Source organism: Diabrotica virgifera, chromosome 6 (genome assembly GCF_917563875.1).
Source record: "Diabrotica virgifera virgifera chromosome 6, PGI_DIABVI_V3a".
NCBI lineage: Eukaryota > Metazoa > Arthropoda > Insecta > Coleoptera > Chrysomelidae > Diabrotica > Diabrotica virgifera.
In genome coordinates, this window is record NC_065448.1 from 177,440,794 (window position 1) to 177,463,933 (window position 23,140).

Genomic DNA, 23,140 nt, shown 5'->3' on the forward strand with positions numbered 1-23,140 from the left:
GTCATTGCACTTTTAAACCATGGCCCTACATACACAACGATACGCCCTTCAGAGACAGCTTTCTTCGAAACCCTATACTGAAGACTATACTTTGTCACAGATTAATTTGTGGACCGCGGTAGTGCGCTTCGAAGTTACTTTCGCCAAGAAATGTCCCTGGCGCACTGCTGGAAGAGGGGGTGAGTTTAGTTGGTAGGCGTTCGAACTAACCTCGGCAACATTCAAACGTTATAGCTTTGACGAATCCAACAGTATCTGGGCCATTTTTCCAGATCTCTTTAGATGATTCTCACCTTAGAAAAAAAACACATTTCTTCGTATGTATTGCATCGTATGTATTGCATTTGAAGAGTGGAGATATATAACGGGCCAAGTGGCAAAAATACACAATCGAGAAAAATGAGATTTTATCAGGAAACGGAACACTATAATTAACAGTGGAAGCTATCTGTTGAATTTATTTAAAGTTGTTTCCAATGCAACTGTCACTTGGCGAATAATACAGTTCACCGGCATTATTGCATAGACCATTATAATGGAAACAACAGAAATATTGATTTTTGTCACTTGGCCCGTTATATAAATCCACTCTTCATTTGGTCTTGCTCGTAGCAATCCGCAATACTGTTTCTGTGATATTAATGAATTGAAATTAATGGTATTGGTGAAGTTCAGTAAAACACAGCTAGCACAATACTTAAGAAGCAACAGTAGCGCGCAGAAAACGCGGTCCAAGATTGCGACTGTAATTTTGAATATTTTGTCGAGATATTTGGCACACATTAGTATTGGAAATTACTCTATAACTAAAAAAAATATTGCAAAAACGGAGCCTGTACCGCCATTAATAAGAACAAAAAAATACACTTTCTTCAAATAAACTTTTTTATCCCATGCCTAGATTTTGTGTCAAATTGGATTTACTAAAAATCGATTTTCTATAGCAAGAAATCGAACGTGACTGACTTGGCATCATTTAGCGCGCCTATGAGTACAACAATTTATTATTGTTTTTAATAGTATGATGTCACTGTCGTATATTGCCGACGCACTGTTGCCTCACTGTTGAAAGTTGGCAGAACTTTCGAAAACCAAAAATATTGATGACACGCTACTGGTTACTAATAACGGTTATCAAAAAAACTTGCCATGCAATTTTTTTGGCATGACATACATTGTTTTTTTTTTCAATTTTAACTATTTAGAATGGGAAATAAGCCACAATATTATTAAAAAATGATTTTTATTAACGTTTCGACGCCCAAATCGGGTGCCGTTGTCAAAATACAAAATACTATTAATATAAACAAAAATGTTGTTGCTTAGTAAAAAAGTTCTTCTAATAATTTATTTAATTTGACTCATTTATATCGGCAATTCAGATACATATGATACATTTTAAAGTAGAAGACTTTAAAATGATATTGCCAATATTTATGAGTTGCGTTCCTGGGACGACTTTACTGAAAGATAGTTCATTCGATTACATGAAATCAACCCCAACTTATTAATAGTATATTAATTTATATTAATAGTATTTTGTATTTTGACAACGGCACCCGATTTGGGCGTCGAAACGTTAATAAAAATCATTTTTTAATAATATTGTGGCTTATTTCCCATTCTAAATAGTTAAAATTGTAAAAATGCCACAAGAAAATAGCTTCAGAACAACATTGTTTTTTTTTATTTTAGGTTATTCCCAAGAGGAGAGCAAATTGGAAATGATGGAGACACTATCTAAACATTCATCTGATGAAGGAAATTATATGAGTCAACAAGATGAAGGAAAAGCATTAGATCAAAATATGACTGTTGCGACTGGACAAGGACCTTACAAATGTGAAGTTTGTTTTAAGACGTTTTCTCGAAATGAGCGTTTAAAAGAACATTTGAGAGTGCACACTGGAGAAAAACTTCTCAAGTGCGAGATTTGTTTTAAGCATTTTAGTCAAGCATGTAATTTGAAAACACATTTGAGCCTGCACACTGGGGAAAAACCATACAAGTGTGAAACTTGCTTAAAACAGTTTCTTACTTCAAGTGATTTGAAAATACATTTGAGAGTGCACACTGGGGAAAAACCATACAAGTGTGAAACTTGCTTTAAACAGTTTTGTACTTCAAGTGAAGCGAAAAGACATTTTTTAAGAGTGCACACTGAAGAAAAACCGTACGAGTGCGACATTTGTTTAAAACAGTTTCGTACTACAAGTGAATTGAAGACACATTTGAGAACGCACACTGGGGAAAAACTTTACAAGTGCGAGATTTGTTTTAAACAGTTTAGTGAGGCAGGCCGTTTGAAAACACATTTGAGAGTGCACACAGGAGAAAAACCTCACAAGTGCGAGATTTGTTTTAAACGTTTTAGTAGAGCAGATAATTTAACAACACATTTGAGAGTGCACACTGGCGAAAAACCATACAAGTGTGAAACTTGCTTAAAACAGTTTCTTACTTCAAGTGATTTGAAAATACATTTTAGAGGGCACACTGGGGAAAAACCATACAAGTGTGAAACTTGCTTTAAACAGTTTTGTACTTCAAGTGAAGCGAAAAGACATTTTTTAAGAGTGCACACTGTAGAAAAACCGTACGAGTGCGACATTTGTTTAAAACAGTTTCGTACTACAAGTGAATTGAAGTCACATTTGAGAACGCACACTGGGGAAAAACTTTACAAGTGCGAGATTTGTTTTAAGCAATTTAGTCAAACATGTAGTTTGAAAAAACATTTGAGAGTGCACACAGGAGAAAAACCTCACAAGTGCGAGATTTGTTTTAAACAGTTTAATGAGGCAGGCCATTTGAAAACACATTTGAGAGTGCACACAGGAGAAAAACCTCACAAGTGCGAGATTTGTTTTAAACGTTTTAGTAGAGCAGTTAATTTAACAACACATTTGAGAGTGCATACTGGGGAAAAACCATACAAGTGTGAAACTTGCTTAAAACAGTTTCTTAGTTCAAGTGATTTGAAAATACATTTTAGAGTGCACACTGAAGAAAAACCGTACGAGTGCGACATTTGTTTAAAACAGTTTCGTACTACAAGTGAATTGAAGACACATTTGAGAACGCACACTGGGGAAAAACCTTACAAGTGCGAGATTTGTTTTAAGCAATTTAGTCAAAAATGTAGTTTGAAAAAACATTTGAGAGTGCACACAGGAGAAAAACCTCACAAGTGCGAGATTTGTTTTAAACAGTTTAGTGAGGCAGGACATTTGAAAACACATTTGAGAGTGCACACAGGAGAAAAACCTCACAAGTGCGAGATTTGTTTTAAACGTTTTAGTAGAGCAGATAATTTAACAACACATGTGAGAGTGCACACTGGCGAAAAACCATACAAGTGTGAAACTTGCTTAAAACAGTTTCTTACTTCAAGTGATTTTAAAATACATTTGAGAGTGCACACTGGGGAAAAACCATACAAGTGTGAAACTTCCTTAAAACAGTTTTGTATTTCAAGTGAAGCAAAAAGACATTTTTTTAAGAGTGCACACTGAAGAAAAACCTTACGAGTGCGACATTTGTTTAAAACAGTTTCGTACTACAAGTGAATTGAAAACACATTTACCCCAGGCTGTGGGTGAAAAAACGTGATATAATTCAGGAATTTTTGAAACCTATAAGGTGTTGTAAAGGACGATGCCAGGAATAACTTCTACTAAAATGTAACCAAAAATATTGTGCGCTTTTTTTTATTGCGATTTTCATTTGTTAAATTCGCAATTTTTAATGATTTTTATTTTTCCGCTTAGGATATTGATTTTAGAGAAAAACTTTTTTATAGAAAGTTGTAGTAAATTAAAAAACCTACAATTTGAGGTATGGTAAGTTTAATTTCGTTCCGTTCCGTTTTTTACAATTGCATTATTTATTGTACAAATAATTTTTTTTTTAATTTTTTAAAGCTTTAAAATGAAGATCTTTCAATTCCAAACAAAAAATAATTGTAAACCAGATTAACGAATTTGTTGCTTAGATATTATTAATTGTTTATCCCAAGAGGTCAAATGTCGAAGGCTATAACTTTTTGAAAAAAAATCGTAGAGAGTTGGTGAAACATCCAATCTTCTTCTAAAGAGTTATATTTTCATATTCTGATGTACATAAATGCGTATAACATTTTTAAACCTCTAATTTTTGGGTTTGAAAATAAGGGGCAAATTTCGTTATAAACATTTAGAGCTGAAACGGCTCTGTACATTCTATAAGTTTTTAACTTACAGATTATTGTTGCTGAAGATGAAACGAAGATTTATAAAAAAAAATAAAAAATTTCTACGACCAACTGAAGCCGAGATAACTTTTGGGTTTGAAAATAGGGGGCAAATTTCGTTATAAACATTTAGAGCTGAAGCGGCCCTATACATCCTATGAGTTTCTAACTTACAGATTATTGTTGCTGAAGACGAAAGGAAGATTTATAAAAAAATAAAAAATTTCTACAACCAACTGAAGCCGAGATAATTGTTTTTTGTTTCTTAAAACGTAGTGCCTTTATTTATAACAATTAAGAAATTATTTTACAGTCATGACTAAAGAAAGACTATATTATCTTAAAATAAAAATTATTATAAAATATAATTACATTTAATTATTAAAAATTATTTTTAAGATCGGTGCTTTTGTGAGCGGCCGAATTCTGCAAATCGCCCGGCTCGCTTCAAATCCGCGCGCTCGGAAAATTTTTACGTAACTTGTATTAAATTTTATCAGAAAACAATTTAATAATATTACCATTATAATATACAGTCTATTTACCACTGTATTTGTTTTTCTTGATAAACTTTTATATGTGAAATCCAAAACGAATAGTCACTACAAGAAGAAAAAGTTTTATATTGTATATTATAGTAAGAAGTAATAATATTATTATTATATTTATATAACAATGAAAAAATTAAAAATATAGTTATATATTTCATATATATGTATCATTTTTGTAATATTATTTCTTCAGAAATGAAATTTCACATATAAAAGTTTATCAAGAAAAACAAATACAGTGGTAAATAGACTGTATATTATAATAGTAATATTATTAAATTGTTTTCTGACAAAATTTAATACGTAAAAATTTTCGGAGCGCGCGGATTTGAAGCGAGCCGGGCGATTTGCAAAATTCGGCCGTTCACAAAAGCACCGATTTTAAAAATAATTTTTAATAATTAAATGTAATTATATTTTATAATAATTTTTATTTTAAGATAATATAAGTCTTTCTTTAGTCAATGACTGTAAAATAATTTCTTAATTGTTATAAATAAAGGCACTACGATTTAAGAAAAAACAAACAATTATCTCGGTTTCAGTTGGTTGTAGAAATTTTTTTATTTTTTTATAAATCTTCGTTTCGTCTTCAGCAACAATAATCTGTAAGTTATAAACTCATAGGATGTACAGGGCCGCTTCAGCCCTAAATGTTTATAACGAAATTTGCCTCCTTATTTTCAAATCCAAAAATTATTTCGGCTTCAGTTGGTCGTAGAAATTTTTTATTTTTTTATAATCTTCATTTCATCTTCAGCAACAATAATCTGAAGTTAAAAACTCACAGGATGTACAGGGCCGCTTCAGCTCTAAATGTTTATAACGAAATTTGCCCCCTTATTTTCAAACCCAAAAATTAGAGATTTAAAAATGTTTTACGCATTTATTTACATCAGAATATGAAAACATAGCTCTATAGAAGGAGATTGGATGTTTCACCAACTCTCTACGATTTTTTTCCAAAAAGTTATAGCCTTCTACATTTGACTTCTTGAGATAAACAATTTATAATATCTAAGCAACAAATTCGTTAATCTGGCTTTACATTTTTTTTTATGTTTGGAATTGAAAGATCTTCATTTTCAAGCTTTAAAAATAAAAAAAAAATATTTGTACAATAAATAAAGCAATTGTAAAAAACGGCCATTTTGGACCTTTCGCAGGCTGTTTTGCAATAACCAATTAACAAAATTAAACTTACCATACCTCAAATTGTAGGTTTTTTAATTCACTACAACTTTCTATTAAAAAGTTTTTTTTAAAATCAATATAGGTACAGTGGAACCTCGATAACTCGGATTAATCGGGACCGCGGCCGATTCGGGTTATCGAAAATCCGGGTTAGCCGGAGAGCATGGTAAAAATTAATAAAATACGGTATACTTATAGATAAAGTCCGTTATAATTAAAGTAACATGAAATATGCACAGTACACATCTAACTTACCTATAGTTGTATAGAGTATAGTATAGACAGTATAGATAGAGTATTGTTCATTTCTAGGTAAAAAAAACTCAGTCAGTTTCGGTTGTGTCAATTTCGTCTGCCATCGGAACAATGTTATGTTATTTAAGAACAGTGGCTCTTTCATTGTTTAAAAGACCATTGTTTAAAAAATAATTTTTTAAAAGACAGTTGGAAATAAATAAAGGAATAACAGGTGCCTGTTGTTTGCGATAGCCCCAGATAATTAACATCGCTCTGCCGCTGCCGGCGTGTGCCATGAGTCATTTTTACTATCGTATAGTTCAAATTACACAAATACCCATTATCTCTCAAATATTATATTATGGTCGAAGCCGTTTTATCAATGAAACTCGATATTTTTAAGACATTCCAGAAGAGGCTACAGATAAAATGTTTTAACATAATACATACATTTTTATTGTTGAAATGTTTGTCTGATGAAAATCGGTTCGGGTTAGCCGGACTTCCGGGTTATCGGGGGCCGACTTATCGAGGTTCCACTGTACTAAGCTGCAAAATTAAAAATCATTAAAAATTGCAAATTTAACAAATGAAAATCACAATAAAAAAAAGCGCACAATATTTTTGGTTACATTTTAGTAGAAGTTATTCCTGGCATCGTCCTTTACAACACCTGATAGGTTTCAAAAATTCCTGAATTATATCCTGAAATCGACCTATTTTTCACCCACAGCCTGGGGTAATTTGAGAACGCACACTGGGGAAAAACTTTACAAGTGCGAGATTTGTTTTAAACAATTTAGTCAAACATGTAGTTTGAAAAAACATTTAAGAGTGCACACTGGGAAAAAACAATTCAAGTGTGAGATTTTTTTTAAACAGTTTAGTGAGGCAGGCCATTTGAGAGTGCACACAGGAGAAAAACCTCACAAGTACGAGATTTGTTTTAAACGTTTTAGTAGAGCAGATAATTTAACAACACATTTGAGAGTGCACACTGGGGAAAAACCATACAAGTGTGAAACTTGCTTAAAACAGTTTCGTTTTGCAAGTAATCTGAAATTACATTTGAGAGTGCACACTGTGGGAAAACCATACAAGTTTGAAACTTGCCTCAAACAGTTTCTTACTACAAGTGAATTGAAAACACATTTGAGAGTGCACACTGAAGAAAAACCTTATAAGTGCGAGATTTGTTCTAAGCAGTTTTCTCAGAATGGTCATTTGAAACGCCATTTGAAAGTACATACTAGAAAAGATCTTAACGGGAACACGTCAATATAATAATATAAGTGAATCGGTAAGTAAAAGAATAGTACATCTCCAAAACTTTTATTTTAAGAAAATAAAAAAAAACATTTAAACAAAAAACTAGTAGTTTTTTGATATTGTAATACATTGTAAAAGTGTAGCTTTTGAGCTTATTTATTAAGTTAATAGCCAAATAAAATTTATTGAAACAAAGTCCAAACAAAGATATTTGCAAAAATGTATCGTGTATATGTACTGTTCTTTCACTTAATTACAAAAAAAAACACAATTCTGAAACTACATTTATTGGTTTTGTTTAGAAATGGATTTTTTTCTGGATCTGGTATTATCACAAGATTCCTCTACTGAGGTCAAACAAGCAGACTATCTTTTGGTTCCTCCAGTTGTTCACCCACCACTATGTATTAAGTTAAATATTGGTGTTGTAGAGGGTGAAGATGGTCTCGAGTTTGATGGATTCTATAGAGATTTTAACTGTGCAAATTTTCAAAGATATTATAATGTTTCTGAATCAATTTAACTGGGACTTTTTACTTTTAAATAAGCCTCTTGAAACTATGTTAAACATTTTTTATGAAGTTATCTTTATTGCAGTGGATATATTTGTTCCTTTAAAGAAATTTTAGGGCAGAAAATTCCCGGTATGGTTCTCAGTTGAACTAAAAAATTGTATTATTCAAAAGAAAAAATTGCACAAAAGGTATAAACAAACACAGTCAGCTGATGACTATCGAGAGTTTTCTAGGTTGAGAGAACTATGCAAAAATCTGACGCAGGAATGCTATGCTCAATATGTGCACTGTACTGAAACAGCTATTAGCTTTAACATAAAAAAATTTTGGTCATTTGTTAACAATAAAAGGAAGAGCAGTTCTTTTCCAAATACACTTAAATATTTCGATAAGACTAGTTGTTCTGGGGAGGAAATATCGAACATGTTTGCTGATTATTTTTCGACAGTGTACTCACATGATAATATTAATATTCCCACTCATGAAATATCCACATCCAATAACCATATTCCACACCTTGATATTAAAATATCAGATATATTTAGTAAACTCTCTTCTTTGGATGTTAACAAAGGGCCTGGACTCCTTTATTCTTTCAAGACCTCTGTACCACATTTTCAAGCTGTCCCTCCAAACTGGAATCTTCCCCGACTACTGGAAAGACAGCTTTCTAAAGCCCATCTTTAAATCCGGTGACAAAGCCTGTGTAACAAACTATCGTCCCATCAGTATAATCAGTGCAATCCCCAAGGTATTTGAAAGTCTGGTATGTGACATTCTAACCCCTCTATTTGAACCTCTACTAGTCCAACAACAGTTTGGGTTTAGACCACGAAAATCTACAGAATTAAATCTTCTTAGTCAGGTGGACTTCTTGCTGGACACCTTGGAGAAGGGGTATCAAGTGGATACGATATACACTGACTTCTCCAAGGCATTCGACAGGGTGCAACACAATATTTTGTTGCATAAGTTAAAACTGATTGGGATTGATGAGCCTTTATTGTCATGGTTCCAAAGCTACTTATCTGATCGTAGACTGATTGTTAAAATTGGCACTTTTCTTTCTAAAATTATCCAAGTTCCATCAGGAGTGCCTCAAGGCTCACCTTGGGCCACTTTAATATTTGTTTAATATTTTCATAAACGACATAAATGAATGCTTCGCAATCAGTTTATTTTTGCTCTTTGCTGATGATCTAAAATTAAGCTGTGTGATTAAATCCCCAGAGGATTGTGAAAAACTACAGTACGATTTAAATAACTTGCTAGAGTGGTGTAAAAGAAATGGCATGGAACTTAATCCAACTAAATGTAAAACTATGACTTTTTCCCGTTCCAGAAATGCTATTGTTTTTGACTACAATATTGGTCACTATACTCTCGAAAGAACTTCCCTTTTTAAAGACTTGGGGGTCACCCTTGATACAAACTTACAGCTTTCTCATCATCTGGAGAATGTTGTTAATAAGGCTTTCCAGTTGCTTGGTTTTATTAGAAGATGCACTCAGGACTTCACAAATATTACAGCTTTAAAAACCCTCTACTGTGCCTTGGTCCGTCCCCATCTTGAGTATGCCTCCTGTGTATGGTCTCCTTTTTATGGAGTGCATACTAATGCTCTTCAGTTAGTTGAACATAAATTTTTAAAGCAAATTGCCTATAGACTCAATATCTTGGACAACTACAATGATGCAGATATTCTTAATATCCTGGGTATTGCACCGGTCACTGCTCGTCATAAGAGAAGGGATGTCATCACTTTTCACAACATCCTACATGGAAAAACTGGAACTCCAGAGCTTCTTCAAAAAAATTAATATTCATGTCCCACTAAGAACAACCAGGGCTACAGTTAGTTTCCATTACCCAATCCACCGTACTAACTATGGTCTTGACAACTTCCTCACTAGAACTGCCAGACTAGCAAACCAGCACCTTAACATTGACCTTTTTCAAACTTATAGCATGTTCCTGTGTCAGCTTTTAGTAAACATTAACTAAGACTTACTGTGCTGTAAAAATATGTAAGAATAATAATAAACTCAAAAGTGACTTGTCTGCTTATGTCTTCCGACCACACTAATAGTCTAAGAGCTGGGGGCGGATTTTGTGCGTGATAAGTAATATGGAAAAACTATATGGGGAACTGTTGAACTAGTTGCGTACATTACTTTCCCCAACGGCCGAAAACCAGAGTGGGGGCCGAGGGTAGATATAAGGGGTCAAAGTTGCGGTTTTTATTATTTTTTTTGTGACGCTCTTGATAGAGATAGTGCACCAAAATGTGGAAATAAGTAGGTCATGACGTTACTAATTAAAATCTCCCGCGGCGGAAACCTGCGTGACCGACAAAGGGTTGGGGGAAGGGGTGAATATAAAAATTATAATTGGGTTTTTTGTGACGTTTCTGATCGAGATAATGCACCAAAATTTGGGAATAAGTAGACCATGAAATAACTAAGTAAAATCTTCAGAGCCGGAAACCAGATTGGGGGACGAGGGTAGTTATAAGGGCTTAAAGTCGCGGTTTTTATTATTTTTTTTTTTTTTTTGACGCTCATGATCGAGATAGTGCACCAAAATTTGGGAATAACTAGTTCATGACGTAACTAATTAAAATCTCAAGGGGCGGAAACCTGCGTGGCCCACAAAGGGGTGAGGGAAGGGGTAAATATAAAAATTTTAATTGGGTTTTTTGTGACGTTCCTGATCGAGATAGTGCACCAAAATTTGTAAATAAGTAGACCATGACATAACTAAGTAAAATCCCCAGAGCCGGAAACCAGATTGGGGGACGAGGGTAGTTATAAGGGGTTAAAGTCGCGGTTTGTACTATTTTTTTCCTGACGCTCATGCATGATCGAGATTCACCAAAAATTTGGGAATAACTAGTTCATGGCGTAACTAAGTAAAATCTCGTAACGACGAACGCTGCGTGTCCGACAAAGGGGTGGGGGCAGAGGTGAATACATAAATTATAAGTGGTTGTTTGTGACGTTCGTGATCGAGATAATGCCCCTAAATTTGGGAATAAGTAGATTATGGCATAACTAAGTAAAATCTCCAGGGGCGGAACACTGTGTAGGGCACAACTGGGTGGGGGCAGAGGTGAATATAAAAATTATAAGGGTTTTTTGTGACGTTCGTGATCGAGATAGTACACCAAAATTTGGCAATAAGTAGATCATGTCATGACTAACTAACATCTCCAGGGGCGGAACGCTGCTTGCGTATAAAGGGGTGGTGGGTAGGGTTAAATATACAAATATAGGGTTTTTTTTGTGAATTTCGTTAACGAGATAGTGTACAAAAATTTGGGAATAAGTAGATCATGAAGAAACTAAATAAAATTTCCAGGGGCGGACAAGGGTGAATACGCAAAATTTTTGGGTTATGCTCGTCATAGAGAATATGTCCGTAACTTGCACAATTGATTCATTGTAGAATCAAAATATAAAAGGGCGGAAAGCTAGGTGGGGTCAGCTAGCTTTGTTAAAAACGGTGTCACAATATTTTCATAAAAAATGTAGAGAAAAAATTAAAAATTTTTATATTTTTTAAAAAATTTTTATAACATTGATTTTTGCAAATAATTATAATTATTGTTCTCGAAATTTTTATTATTAATTGATAGAAACAATGATGAAATTAGAAAAAAAATTGATGGTTTTTCATTGGAAAATATAATTTTATTTACATCTACAAGTATTAAGAGGCTACATCAGTGTGACATTAATATTAATTCGAGCGAAAGTTTTGCCGCTCCGTTTATCGAAAGTTTTGCGAACCTTTGGCAACAGTGCGTCAGAAGTAGGTGACACTATCAAAGACGAAAGCACAATATTGTAATAATAGGCATTATATGGAATTATGTCTTATAGGCATTATCTCGATCAGGAACGTAACAAAAAACCCCTTATAATTGTTATATTCACCCCTGTCTCTACCCCTTTGTCGGTCACGCAGCGTTCCGTCCCTGAAGATTATAATTAGTTACGTCATGGCCTACTTATTCCCAAATTTTGGTGCACTATCTCGAACAAGAGCGTCAGAAAAAAAATAATAAAAACCGCGAGTTTGACCCCTTATAACTATCCTCTTCCCCTACTCGAGATTCCGGCTTTGAGGATTTTACTTAGTTAGGTCATTGTCTACTTTTTCCCAAATTTTGGTTCTCTATCTCTATCAGGAACGTCACAAAAAACCCCTTTTAATTTTTATATTCACCCCTGTCCCCACCCCTTTGTCGGCCACGCAGCGTTCCGCCCCTGAAGATTTTAATTCGTTACGTCATGGCCTACTTATTCCCAAATTTTGGTGCACTATCTCTATCATGAGCGTCACAAAAAAAATAATAAAATCCGCGACTTTAACCCATTATAACTACCCTCGGCCCCCACTTTGGTTTCCGGCCGTTGGGGAAAGTAATGTACACAGCTAGTTCAACATATCCCCATATAGTTTTTCCATATTACTTATCACGCACAAAATCCGCTTCTATCTCTCCGACTATAATTAATGTCCTTAGGTATGATTATTTGTGTAATTTGTATTGGTAACATATTTTATTTATATTGATAATATGTATTTTTTGATTAACTATTTAAGTGGCTTATTTCCCACCTAGTGGGAAATAAGCCACAATTAAATTGAAAAAATAATTTTATTAACGTTTCGAAGCCCAAATCGGGTTTCGTTGTCAAAATACAAAATACTATTGACAATGAAACCCGATTTGTGCTTCGAAACGTTAATAAAATTATTTTTAATTAGTTAATCATAAAAATGCCACAAGGAAATAGCTTCAGAACAACATGTATTTTTTGTTCTCGATATTGTATGTAATTTATATTTTAATCTATTGTTTTTTTTTCTGTAAATGGTTGTAACCGTATATAAATAAAAAAAAGAAATATTTATTAAAAATGAGACTAATCGTCAAATACAGTTATCCTTGTTTTTCTTAACGACTTTCCAAGAGGTAATATGGTAATAGAAACCTAAATCGTTTCCAGACATATATTTTAGAATTTTCTTAATGCCTGCTATGTTTGCTTCATTGATTGGGACAGGTTCTGTATATGCTTTGTCGGTGGGAAATTGAGGATTAACATTTGGCTTTACCAACTTAAATATATGGGATAAAAGGCCTTCTATATACTCAGATGTAGTAACATAACGTGGTGCTTTACTGCAATATGTGAACTGTCTAAATTGGGACACAGTGAAACTAACTTTTTGTTGAAAAGATTTGCACGTCTTTTTATAAAAATTCTAATAGAGGTTATAGTAAACGGATTTACTTTTCTGCAACTTATCATATTCTCATATTCGTCAGGCTGGTAAACACGATCAGATCTCCCTTTAGCCCAGTAAATGAACGGGAAATTCGGCGATACCGTGTAATTTTCAGGGGCAACTCCGAATTACATGAAAATTTGGATTTAGGTTCTACTTACCCTCCAATTCAAAGTTGAAATTGTGCCGTTGGTTGCTTTTACTTGGGGGGTGACAGTCACCCCTTCTCGGGGGTGAAAAAACATACGTTCAAGATAAGACCGGAAATGGATAAATTGACTGATTTTTAGCAACTTTTGTTCTATGGAGTTTTTTACGTAAGTCAATACTTTTCGAGTTATTTGCCATTGAAAATGTTGATTTTTCGACAAAAAAACTGCGTTTTCAGACGGTTTTTCGCAAATAACTCAAAAAGTAAATATTTTATCGAAAAAAATATCCTTAGCAAAAGTGCAGCTTATAAAAAACCCAAAAAAATGGTATATCAGTAAAATCTATCAATCAAATAAAAACAAAGTTGTAGCTCATGAAAAATATGTTCTTATTCGTCTAATTCCAAATCGAATATTTCAAGGTGAAATCACCGAAAAATTAAGCACTTTTCGGGAAAAACCCATTTAAACTTTTTTAAAGTGTTTATAAAAAGCTTTGTTTTAATTGTTAACAAAAGTTTTAGCATTAAAAATAAGCGAGTTACGCTCAAAATAAAGTTGGTCCTCTTTTTTTTAAATCATGAAAATCTCGCCGTGTTTAGCTCCCCAAATGAAATTAATCGCTACCGCTTTACAAACAATTTACTTACCTATCTATTTTTTATAGGATCTGTCAGTCTCACCGGTTTAAAGTGTTTATTTTTGAAAGGGTTATAATTGAGAAAGCTTGAATGGGTCACTAATCACGAGTGTATGCAAATTTTGAACAGCCATATCTTAACCAATTTTTGTCTTACGGAGAAACAAAATGAAACTAGCATATTTGAAATAGCAAAACCTACATTTTTTTACTCCTTAAGATTTTTCTTATCACTAATACTTTTTAAGTTATTTTGAAAAAATTAAATTTCTCAAAAATTTTTAAAAAATGTTTTTTACTGTAAAACCAAATGTCTTCAAAAATAAGCACTTCAAACCAATCAAACTTACAGATCATATAAACAATACACATACAGTTAAAATAGATATTAAAGCCAAACGATTAATTCTATTTAGGGTGCTAAATCGAGGGAGGTTTTCACGATTTTTTTTACGAAAAAAAGAGGCCAACTTTTTTTTCAGTGCAACTCGTTTATTTTTGATGCTCTAAACTTTTGTAAAAAACAAATAATACCTTTTTTTTCGATACTTTAAAAATGTCAATAAGGTTTTCCCGAAAAACGCTTCTTTCTTCGGTGATTTCGCGTTGAATTATTCGATTAGGAATTAGACGAATAAGAACGTATTCTTCATGAGCTACAACTTTGCTTCTACTCAATTTGTAGACTTTACTGGTACACCATTTTTTTCGTTTTTTTATAGGCTACACTTTTGCTAAAAATATTTTTTTCGATAAAATATTTACTTTTTAAAAACGGTCTGAAAACGTAGTTTTTTTGTCGAAAAATCAACATTTTAAATCGCGAATAACTCGAAAAACTGACTTACGTAAAAAAACTTTATAGAACAAAAGGTGCTTAAAATAAGTCAATTTATCCATTTCTGGAACTATTTTAAACACGCGTTTTTCACCCCCCAAGTAAAAGCAACCAACGGCACAAATTCAACTTTGAAGTGGAGGGTAAGTAGAACCTAAATCCAAATTTTCATGCAATTCGGAGTTGCCCCTGGAAATTACACTCCAAAAGGGTCATTTATTGGGCAGCTTATTAGTATCTTAACTGTCCCGAAATCACGATCACAAGGTAAAAACGAGTGTCCGCGGATCAGTTTAGATTAATTTGTATTTTTTTTTAGAAAAATTATTTTTGATTGAATATTTTCACGGCCATCTAATAAAATTTCACGAATTTTTTGTTGCAATTAATGTTTGGCTGAAAGAATTATGATTAACTCACAAATTAAAGCAGTCAGGTATAAGGAATGCTTAAGAATTAAAAAAGTACCATAAAATATCATTTCATTCTACTTCTCTTCTTCACATGCCATATCAGAATTATCCGACGTTGGCGATCCCCATTGCTAAGACTTCTGGATCTTCTGCAATATGGAATATAGCCCGATCAGGGAACACACAATTTTAAGAAAACCTCCAAAAAAAATAAAGGAATGATGAAAATTTGGGAATAGGTAGTTGATATTGTCTATTATTAAATAAGAAAAAGTTTGAAATTCTACATCCCCTCCATTTTACAAAAATTGGAAAATACAGGGTGAAAAATATTTTCTCGGAGGTGAAAAAATATACATTTAAAATAAGTCCGGAATTGGATAAAATGACCCATTCTAAGCAACTTTTGTCCTATAGAGTTTTTTACTAAGTCAATACTTTTCGAGTTATTTGGGAGTGAATATGTTCATTTTTAACAAAAAAAAGTGTTTAAAAAAAGGTTTATTTTTGTTTTTTAAAAAAACTTCTAACATTAAAAGTAAGTGAGTTACGCTTAAAATATTGTTGATGCCTTTTATTTTTTGGTATAAAAATGGCGAAAATCACCCCCTAATTAGCTTCTCAAATAAAAATAATCGTTACCGCTTCACAAGTAACTTTACTTATGTATTGTTTATATTATCTAAAAGTTTCATTGGTTCAAAGTGCTCAGGTTTAAAAAAAATTGGGTTTAAAATAAAACTTTTTTTTTAATTTTGAAAAAAAATGGAATTGTTTGTGGAATTAACTTAAAAATTATTAGTAATACCAAAATTCTAAAAGAGTAATAAAATGTACGTTTTGCTTTTCTGAATATTTCTGATTTTTTCTTTTCTTGTTAGACAAAAATTTGTTATGCTATGGCTGCTCAAAATTTGCCTACACTCGTGATAGTTACTCGTTCACGCCATTTTAACTACAGCTTTTTCAAAAATAAGCACTTTGAACCGATGAAACTTACAGATCATATAAATAATACATAGAAAAAGTAACTTGTGAAGTGGTAATAATAAAATTTATTGGTGATGCTAATTAAGGGGTGACTTTCGCGATTTTTTTTCCAAAAACGCTGGACGGAAGGGCCGCCCGAGAACTTTATCGCACCGATCTATTATCGTTATCGTACTAGATACTGGCATTCTATAAAAATAACAAAGTTACTCGTTATTTTATGGTTCTACGCATCTTTAATTCCTGCATTTGAGAAAATGTTCGATGCCATATTTCGGGGACACACTATAGATGTATAGATTATTGCATAAATGAATAAAATATTATGATCATACTTTCATTTCAAATTAGTTCATTTTTCTGAGAAATTAATTCTTTACAATATTTGCATTTTATTCTATTTCTATTACGCCACTCAATGCGCGAGATTAAGAACAAGATATTACCTCCGAATTCTATCCAACTGCATGGATTTTAATGAAATTTTGGGAGTAGCCCAATCTCCTAATTCAATGTCTATCCTATAATATACTATGGCGCTTTTATCATAGGGGCGGGTCCCACACTTCTCGGGGGTGGAACATTTTTATTTTCGAATTACATGGAGAAAAAGGAAGATTTTTAAGAAAATTTAAAAATGCATTCTATAATTTGATCACATTTTTTTACAAAAAACCATTTATTTTAAACCCGTTCAACTTTTTGAAGGTGGAAATAACACTGTATTAAAAGGTATTGCAAAAAAGACAATGCATTTAAATTCTGGTGGATGAGGGCTTAAATGTATGTACTTCTCATTTTTCCTTAAAGTACATTAGTCATATATTTTTTGCACCATATCTCGTTTAGTTTTAATGTAACCGACATTTAACGGTGCTCGTTTTAAAGACCTTTTCAAACACTACAAAAGGCGTTGGTAGCATTATACACCTAAAACCTACCATTCCTCTGTTATTTTGAAGTTGAATACACTAATTTGAGCATACACCAAAAAACAAACTCTTTTCACCTACCATCTCTTTTGTATTATAAATAGAACATTTACGAAGGAACGAATCTCTTTGTTATTTATAATTTAAAAAATGTTTTATAGTGTTTTTAGTTCGATACATAGTTTTTAAGATATTGACAAAAACCGTTCGAAAAGGTGTAATTTTTCAATGAAAATGGCCAATTTTCAACTACGCATAACTCAAAAAGTATTGAGTTATAAAAAAAAGTATAGACCAGTTTTTGCTTAGAAATAGGTTCTCTAGCCACTTCCGTGCTTATTTTGAACAACAAATTTTCCACCCCCCTTAAAGGGGTGGGAACCGCCCCAAGATAAAAGCGCCATAGTATATAGGGTAGATTTTGTTTCTTGAGCTATTCCCTACTTACTGTGAAAATATAAAGTACATCGATGTAGTAAGATAGAATTCGGAGCCAAATACCCTCATCGACTGCCCTATAATAATGCTCTGCTATGATCGCCTAAGAGAGGACACACACAAGATTATAGCAAAATTTCTATTTACTGTAACTTTTCGAGTTTTTGAGCTATAGCAACGACTTTTATGTCATTGGAAAGGTAATTTTGCGTTCTTTGAAAATCCGTAAAAATATACAGGGCGTATCTAAAAAAATTAAGATTTTTTTCATTTCCGGTTCAACCGGAAGCCATATTTTGGGTAAAATTTTTTGTGATAATAGATAATAAAGTACCATATATTTCTGCAAAATTTCAAATTTTAGTTTGTTACAAAGGAAGTTACGGGCACTCGAATATTTTTTTATAAAAAATTCGTAACTCCCCTCCTATGGGGAGTTAAGAAATCTGACTAATGTCATTCAATTTAACGATAGGATATCAAAAAATAAACAAATTCCTTGGAGCCATTTTTGAGAAAATTTAGTTCAAAGTTATGTCAAAGGACATCGCATACATCTTATGGAAAATATAATGTCACTCAAATTCAATAAAATTTATACCAATAGATTCGTTTTAAATTAACGATCAAATCTTATCATTGCGCCAACTCTCTATTTTCAAAAAGAGCAGAAATTGATATAAATAAATCGGAAATCAAATGGGTAGGTACATAAGTTAGAGAGAGAAAAAATATTGTAAAATACCCAGATTTTCGGTACTCCATAAATCAGCGGATTAGTTTCACTAATCCGCTTAGGCCCAGCGGGATTTAAGCTATTATGAATAGCACTCAGAGCAATAATGATTGTAAACTAACATTTTATGGACTCCAAAAATGTGATTTCGATCAACTTTAATTGCAATTTGCGCCGTAATTAATCATAATTAAGAGTTGGCGCGATAATAAGAATTGATCGTTATATTAAAACGAATCTAATCGTATAAATTTTATTGAATTTGAGTGACATTATATTTTCCATAAGATGTGTGCGATGTCCCCTTAAATATAGGCAACCCATAATTTTTTCTGAAAAACGATAATATTCTTCTTATAGCCCCATCTTTAGGCTATATAACGACTTTTTCAAATTAAACTTATCTTAAACAAGTTTTTAGATAGGTAGGGAAATTTGTAGGGTGGGCGGTCGGCCATGTTGGTCGCCATTTTGAATTTGGAAATGTCAAATTCCGTATTTCTATTTACCTGTCCATGAGCTAACTTTGAGTTAAATTTCATTCGTTTCGATCAAAATTTGCAAAAATGGGCCCTAAATAACCCCCCTTTGAGAGATTTTTTTAAAAGCTTAGTTTCTCGACAAAATTCTCTTAAACTTACTCATACCGAATTTCATCGAAATCGGTCCGGTAGCTTTTGCTGGGTGGTGGCGACATACGTACGTACATACTTCCGACATGTTTTTTTTTATTTGCTTTTTAGACTCAGGGGGACTCAAAACGTCGAAAAAAAGTGAAAGCTGAAAAAATTTTTTTTGCACGATCCTATAACTTTATTATACTATACTACGTATGTAGTACGATAAAGTAAAAATAAAAGGGACCAACAATATTTTGAGCGTAATTCACTTTCTTTTAATGTTACAAGTTTTTTTTTTTTAAACAAAAATAAACTTTTTTCTAAACACTTTAAAAAAGTTAAAATGAATTTTCCCCGAAAAGTGCTCCGTTTTTGGGTTATTGCACATTGAAATATTCGATTTGGAATTTGAGGAAGAAGAACCTACTTTTTTTTCATTAGCTGCAACTCTGCTTCTTCTGGGTCTACAGACCTCATATATACACCATTTTTTCAATTTTTTATAAGCAATATTTGTGCTAAGAATAGTTTTTTCGCTAAAATACTTACTTTTTGAGTTATCTCCGAAAAACCGTCCAAAAACACGTTTTATTTTGTTAAACATTAACATATTCACTCGCAAATAACTCGAAAAGTATTGACTTAGTGAAAAAACTCTATAGAACAAAAGTTGTTTAGAATTAGTCATTTTATCTAATTCCGGTCTTATTTTGTATATATGTTACAGTTCAAGTTGATTCTCAGTTAGAGTTGACTCCAACTAGTTGGAGTGTTGGCCAAAAGTGAGGCGATAAACTACCCCAGATAATTGAAATAATATTCGAGAATAATATTTCAATCAACTACGATAGCTATCGTCTACCCTAGACTAGCTCAATCTCCCAAGTTGTGAGTCCACCTTGTCCTAATCAAAAACATGAACAATGAAAATGCAGAATGGAGCAAATAAAACAATAATATTTAACTAATCATGTTTATTTTTCATAAAAGACATAATTAATGTATTAAAAAAAATAATTTACAAGACCTTGCCGAAACTTTACAGATCAGAGATTAACTGAAACGAGCAGTAAAAGTTGATTTTAAAAATTTAAATCAACTTTTACTAGTTGGAGTTGACTCTTCCTGGATCGATTCAGTAAATGTTGATTATACGAGAATCTCAAGTGCATTTTTGATGAGTGCGCGTTTCTTTGTTTTGACCGTTTCAACTATAGTGTAGGAAACAAAGGTTGAACCTTGCAAAATGGACACAAGTCCGGTTTTATTTTTTTTTCTGGTATATCAAGGGGTGCTTATTATAAGACTAACTTTTTCTGAAAAAATTTCGCCCCGGAACCTCCCTTTTCACCCCTTTAAAGGGGGTAATTTGTGGTTTTTGCGGGACGTAGCCCTTCCTGTACCTTTTACAAAAATTTTTTTTTTATAGAAATATAAAAAAGACTATATTTTCTACGATTTATTTCCGACAGCATATGTCTATCATTCACCGTTTAGCGGGGGTGGCGCCCCAAAGATGACAAGTTTTTAAAAAAGATGTTTTTAAAAAAAATATATTTTTCCCTAAGTGTAACGGAAATTACGAAGAAATCCTACGACAATTATTCATAAATAAGTGACTGATTTTTTGGTATAGGTTTTTCTTAAGGGTAATTGCCTTATTTTTAATTACAGGGTGTTACGTTTTAAAAAAACCCCTTTTTATACCATCTGAACCGTTTATGCTAGAGTAAAAAGACTTTCAGCGATTACCCATGTACTTGTGCTATTTACAAATTTCTATAATGCACCCCCATTTTTTCCCCGGAACCACCCCAAAAAAAAAGAAGAATTAATAAATAAAGTGATTTTCTTGGAATCCTTCACACACAATGCCCTTTATTAATATGCTTCATATATCATTTTGTGCACGTTATTATTACCCATGCATGGACACCAAAAGCGATTTCCTAGTGCAACCCGTGTAGCCAAAAAAAAAAATAAATAAAATGGGGGGTTGAAATTTTTTTTTGTTTTTTGCTTTTTGATCCATATGGGCATATGCTTCATCAATAGTGCTTTTCAGAAATATATATGGTTATTGCAACCTCCCTGCGGAAACCACCCTATCCTTGAAAATATACTGCAGAAACTACCCCTATCCCTTGGCGAGCATGTTTTTACGATTTTCTCATTACCTATGCATTCTTTTTAAACAAAACTTATACAAGGTTAAAGACCACTATTTACTCTAAAAATTAGGTCCTATTCATTTTTTTCGTATAAGCAACCGTTACGGCACAGTGGCGCCGTAAACTTCATATATGCTTTGGCGGGCTCCAGTTTTTGTTTTTTTTTTTTTCGTCATCTGTTCGTTTTATTGATAAAGTACTTATGTATAATAAAACAACATAGTGTAACCTACAAATTATGAACTATGCACATTTTACATTCTTTGCGCCCCAAAGCCACAGTGGTGGCCCAAAATCAATTTTTGCATATTTTCGCCACCTACACGCATTTTATTGCATTAATGCTACCTTAATAGCACAATATTCACCCTTAAGTGGTCGCTAAGCAGTGGCGGATCCAGGGGGTGATGAGGGCGATCCCCCCCTCTCAAACCAAGTGATATTATATTTAAAGATTATTAGATTATAAAAATATCCATTTATTTTTATAGAAATTTAGCCAATTGGCACCCCCCTCTTAACGATGCTGGATCTGCCACTGTCGCTAAAGCATAAAAAGTACGCCATTCTTATAAAAATAATAATATAACATAAGTATTTCTATAAAAATAAATGAATATTTTTATAATCTTTAAATATAATATCACTTGGTTTGAGAGGGGTAGGGGGGTGATCGCCCTCATCACCCCCCCTGGATACGCCACTGCTTAGCGACCACTTAAGGGTGAATATTGTGCTAATATTGTGCTATTAAGGTAGCATTAATGCAATAAAATGCGTGTAGGTGGCGAAAATATGCAAAAATTGATTTTGGGCCACCACTGTGGCTTTTGGGCGCAAAGAATGTAAAATGTGCATAGGTCATAATTTGTAGGTTACACTATGTTGTTTTATTTTACATAAGTACTTTATCAATAAAACGAACAGATGACGAAAAAAAAAACAAAAACTGGAGCCCGCCAAAGCATATATGAAGTTTACGGCACCACTGTGCCGTAACGGTTGCTTATACGAAAAAAATGAATATGACCTAATTTTTAGAGTAAATAGCGGTCTTTAACCTTGTATAAGTTTTGTTTAAAAATAATGCAGAGGTAATGAGAAAATCGTAAAAACATGCTCGCCAAGGGATAGGGGTAGTTTCTGCAGTATATTTTCAAGGATAGGGGTGGTTTCCGCAGGGATGTTGCAATAACCATATATATTTCTGAAAAGCACTATTGATGAAGCATATGCCCATATGGATCAAAAAGCAAAAAACAAAAAAAAAATTTCAACCCCCCATTTTATTTATTTTTTTTTGGCTACAGGGGTTGCACTAGGAAATCGCTTTTGGTGTCCATGCATGGGTAATAATAACGTGCACAAAATGATATATGAAGCATATTAATAAAGGGCATTGTGTGTGAAGGATTCCAAGAAAATCACTTTATTTATTAATTCTTCTTTTTTTTTTGGGTGGTTCCGGGGAAAAAATGGGGGTGCATTATACAAATTTGTAAATAGCATCAATACATGGGTAATCGCTGAAAGTCTTTTTACTCTAGCATAAACGGTTCAGATGGTATAAAAAGGGGTTTTTTAAAATGTAACACCCTGTAATTAAAAATAAGGCAATTACCCTTAAGTAAAACCTATACCAAAAAATCAGTCACTTATATATGAATAATTGTCGCAGGATTTCTTTGTAATTTCCGTTACACTTAGGGAAAAATATATATTTTTTAAAAACATCTTTTTTAAAAACATGTCATCTTTGGGGCGCCACCCCCGCTAAACGGTGGATGATAGACATATGCTGTCGGAAATAAATCGTAGAAAATATAGTCTTTTTGATATTTCTATAAAAAAAAAATTTTTGTAAAAGGTACAGGAAGGGCTACGTCCCGCAAAAACCACGAATTACCCCCTT

General features: G+C 32.9%; 1 protein-coding gene across 4 annotated transcripts in view; it reads left to right on the forward strand.

Annotated features, from left to right (window-relative positions):
* LOC126887035 (zinc finger protein 227-like) overlaps nucleotides 1-23,140 on the forward strand; it is a 51,934-nt gene that overhangs the window by 6,507 nt on the left and 22,287 nt on the right. Inside the window, exon 2 of one of the 4 annotated variants that reach the window (XM_050654344.1) lies at nucleotides 1,696-4,503. The exons of 2 other annotated variants lie outside the window; for them this stretch is intronic. In XM_050654344.1, the coding sequence (XP_050510301.1) occupies nucleotides 1,696-3,515 (1,820 nt within the window). In that variant the 3' untranslated portion in view covers nucleotides 3,516-4,503. Of the gene's footprint in view, nucleotides 1-1,695; nucleotides 4,504-5,245; nucleotides 7,514-23,140 lie in introns of those variants that run through there. One more of the 4 variants, XM_050654347.1, reaches the window with a different exon arrangement.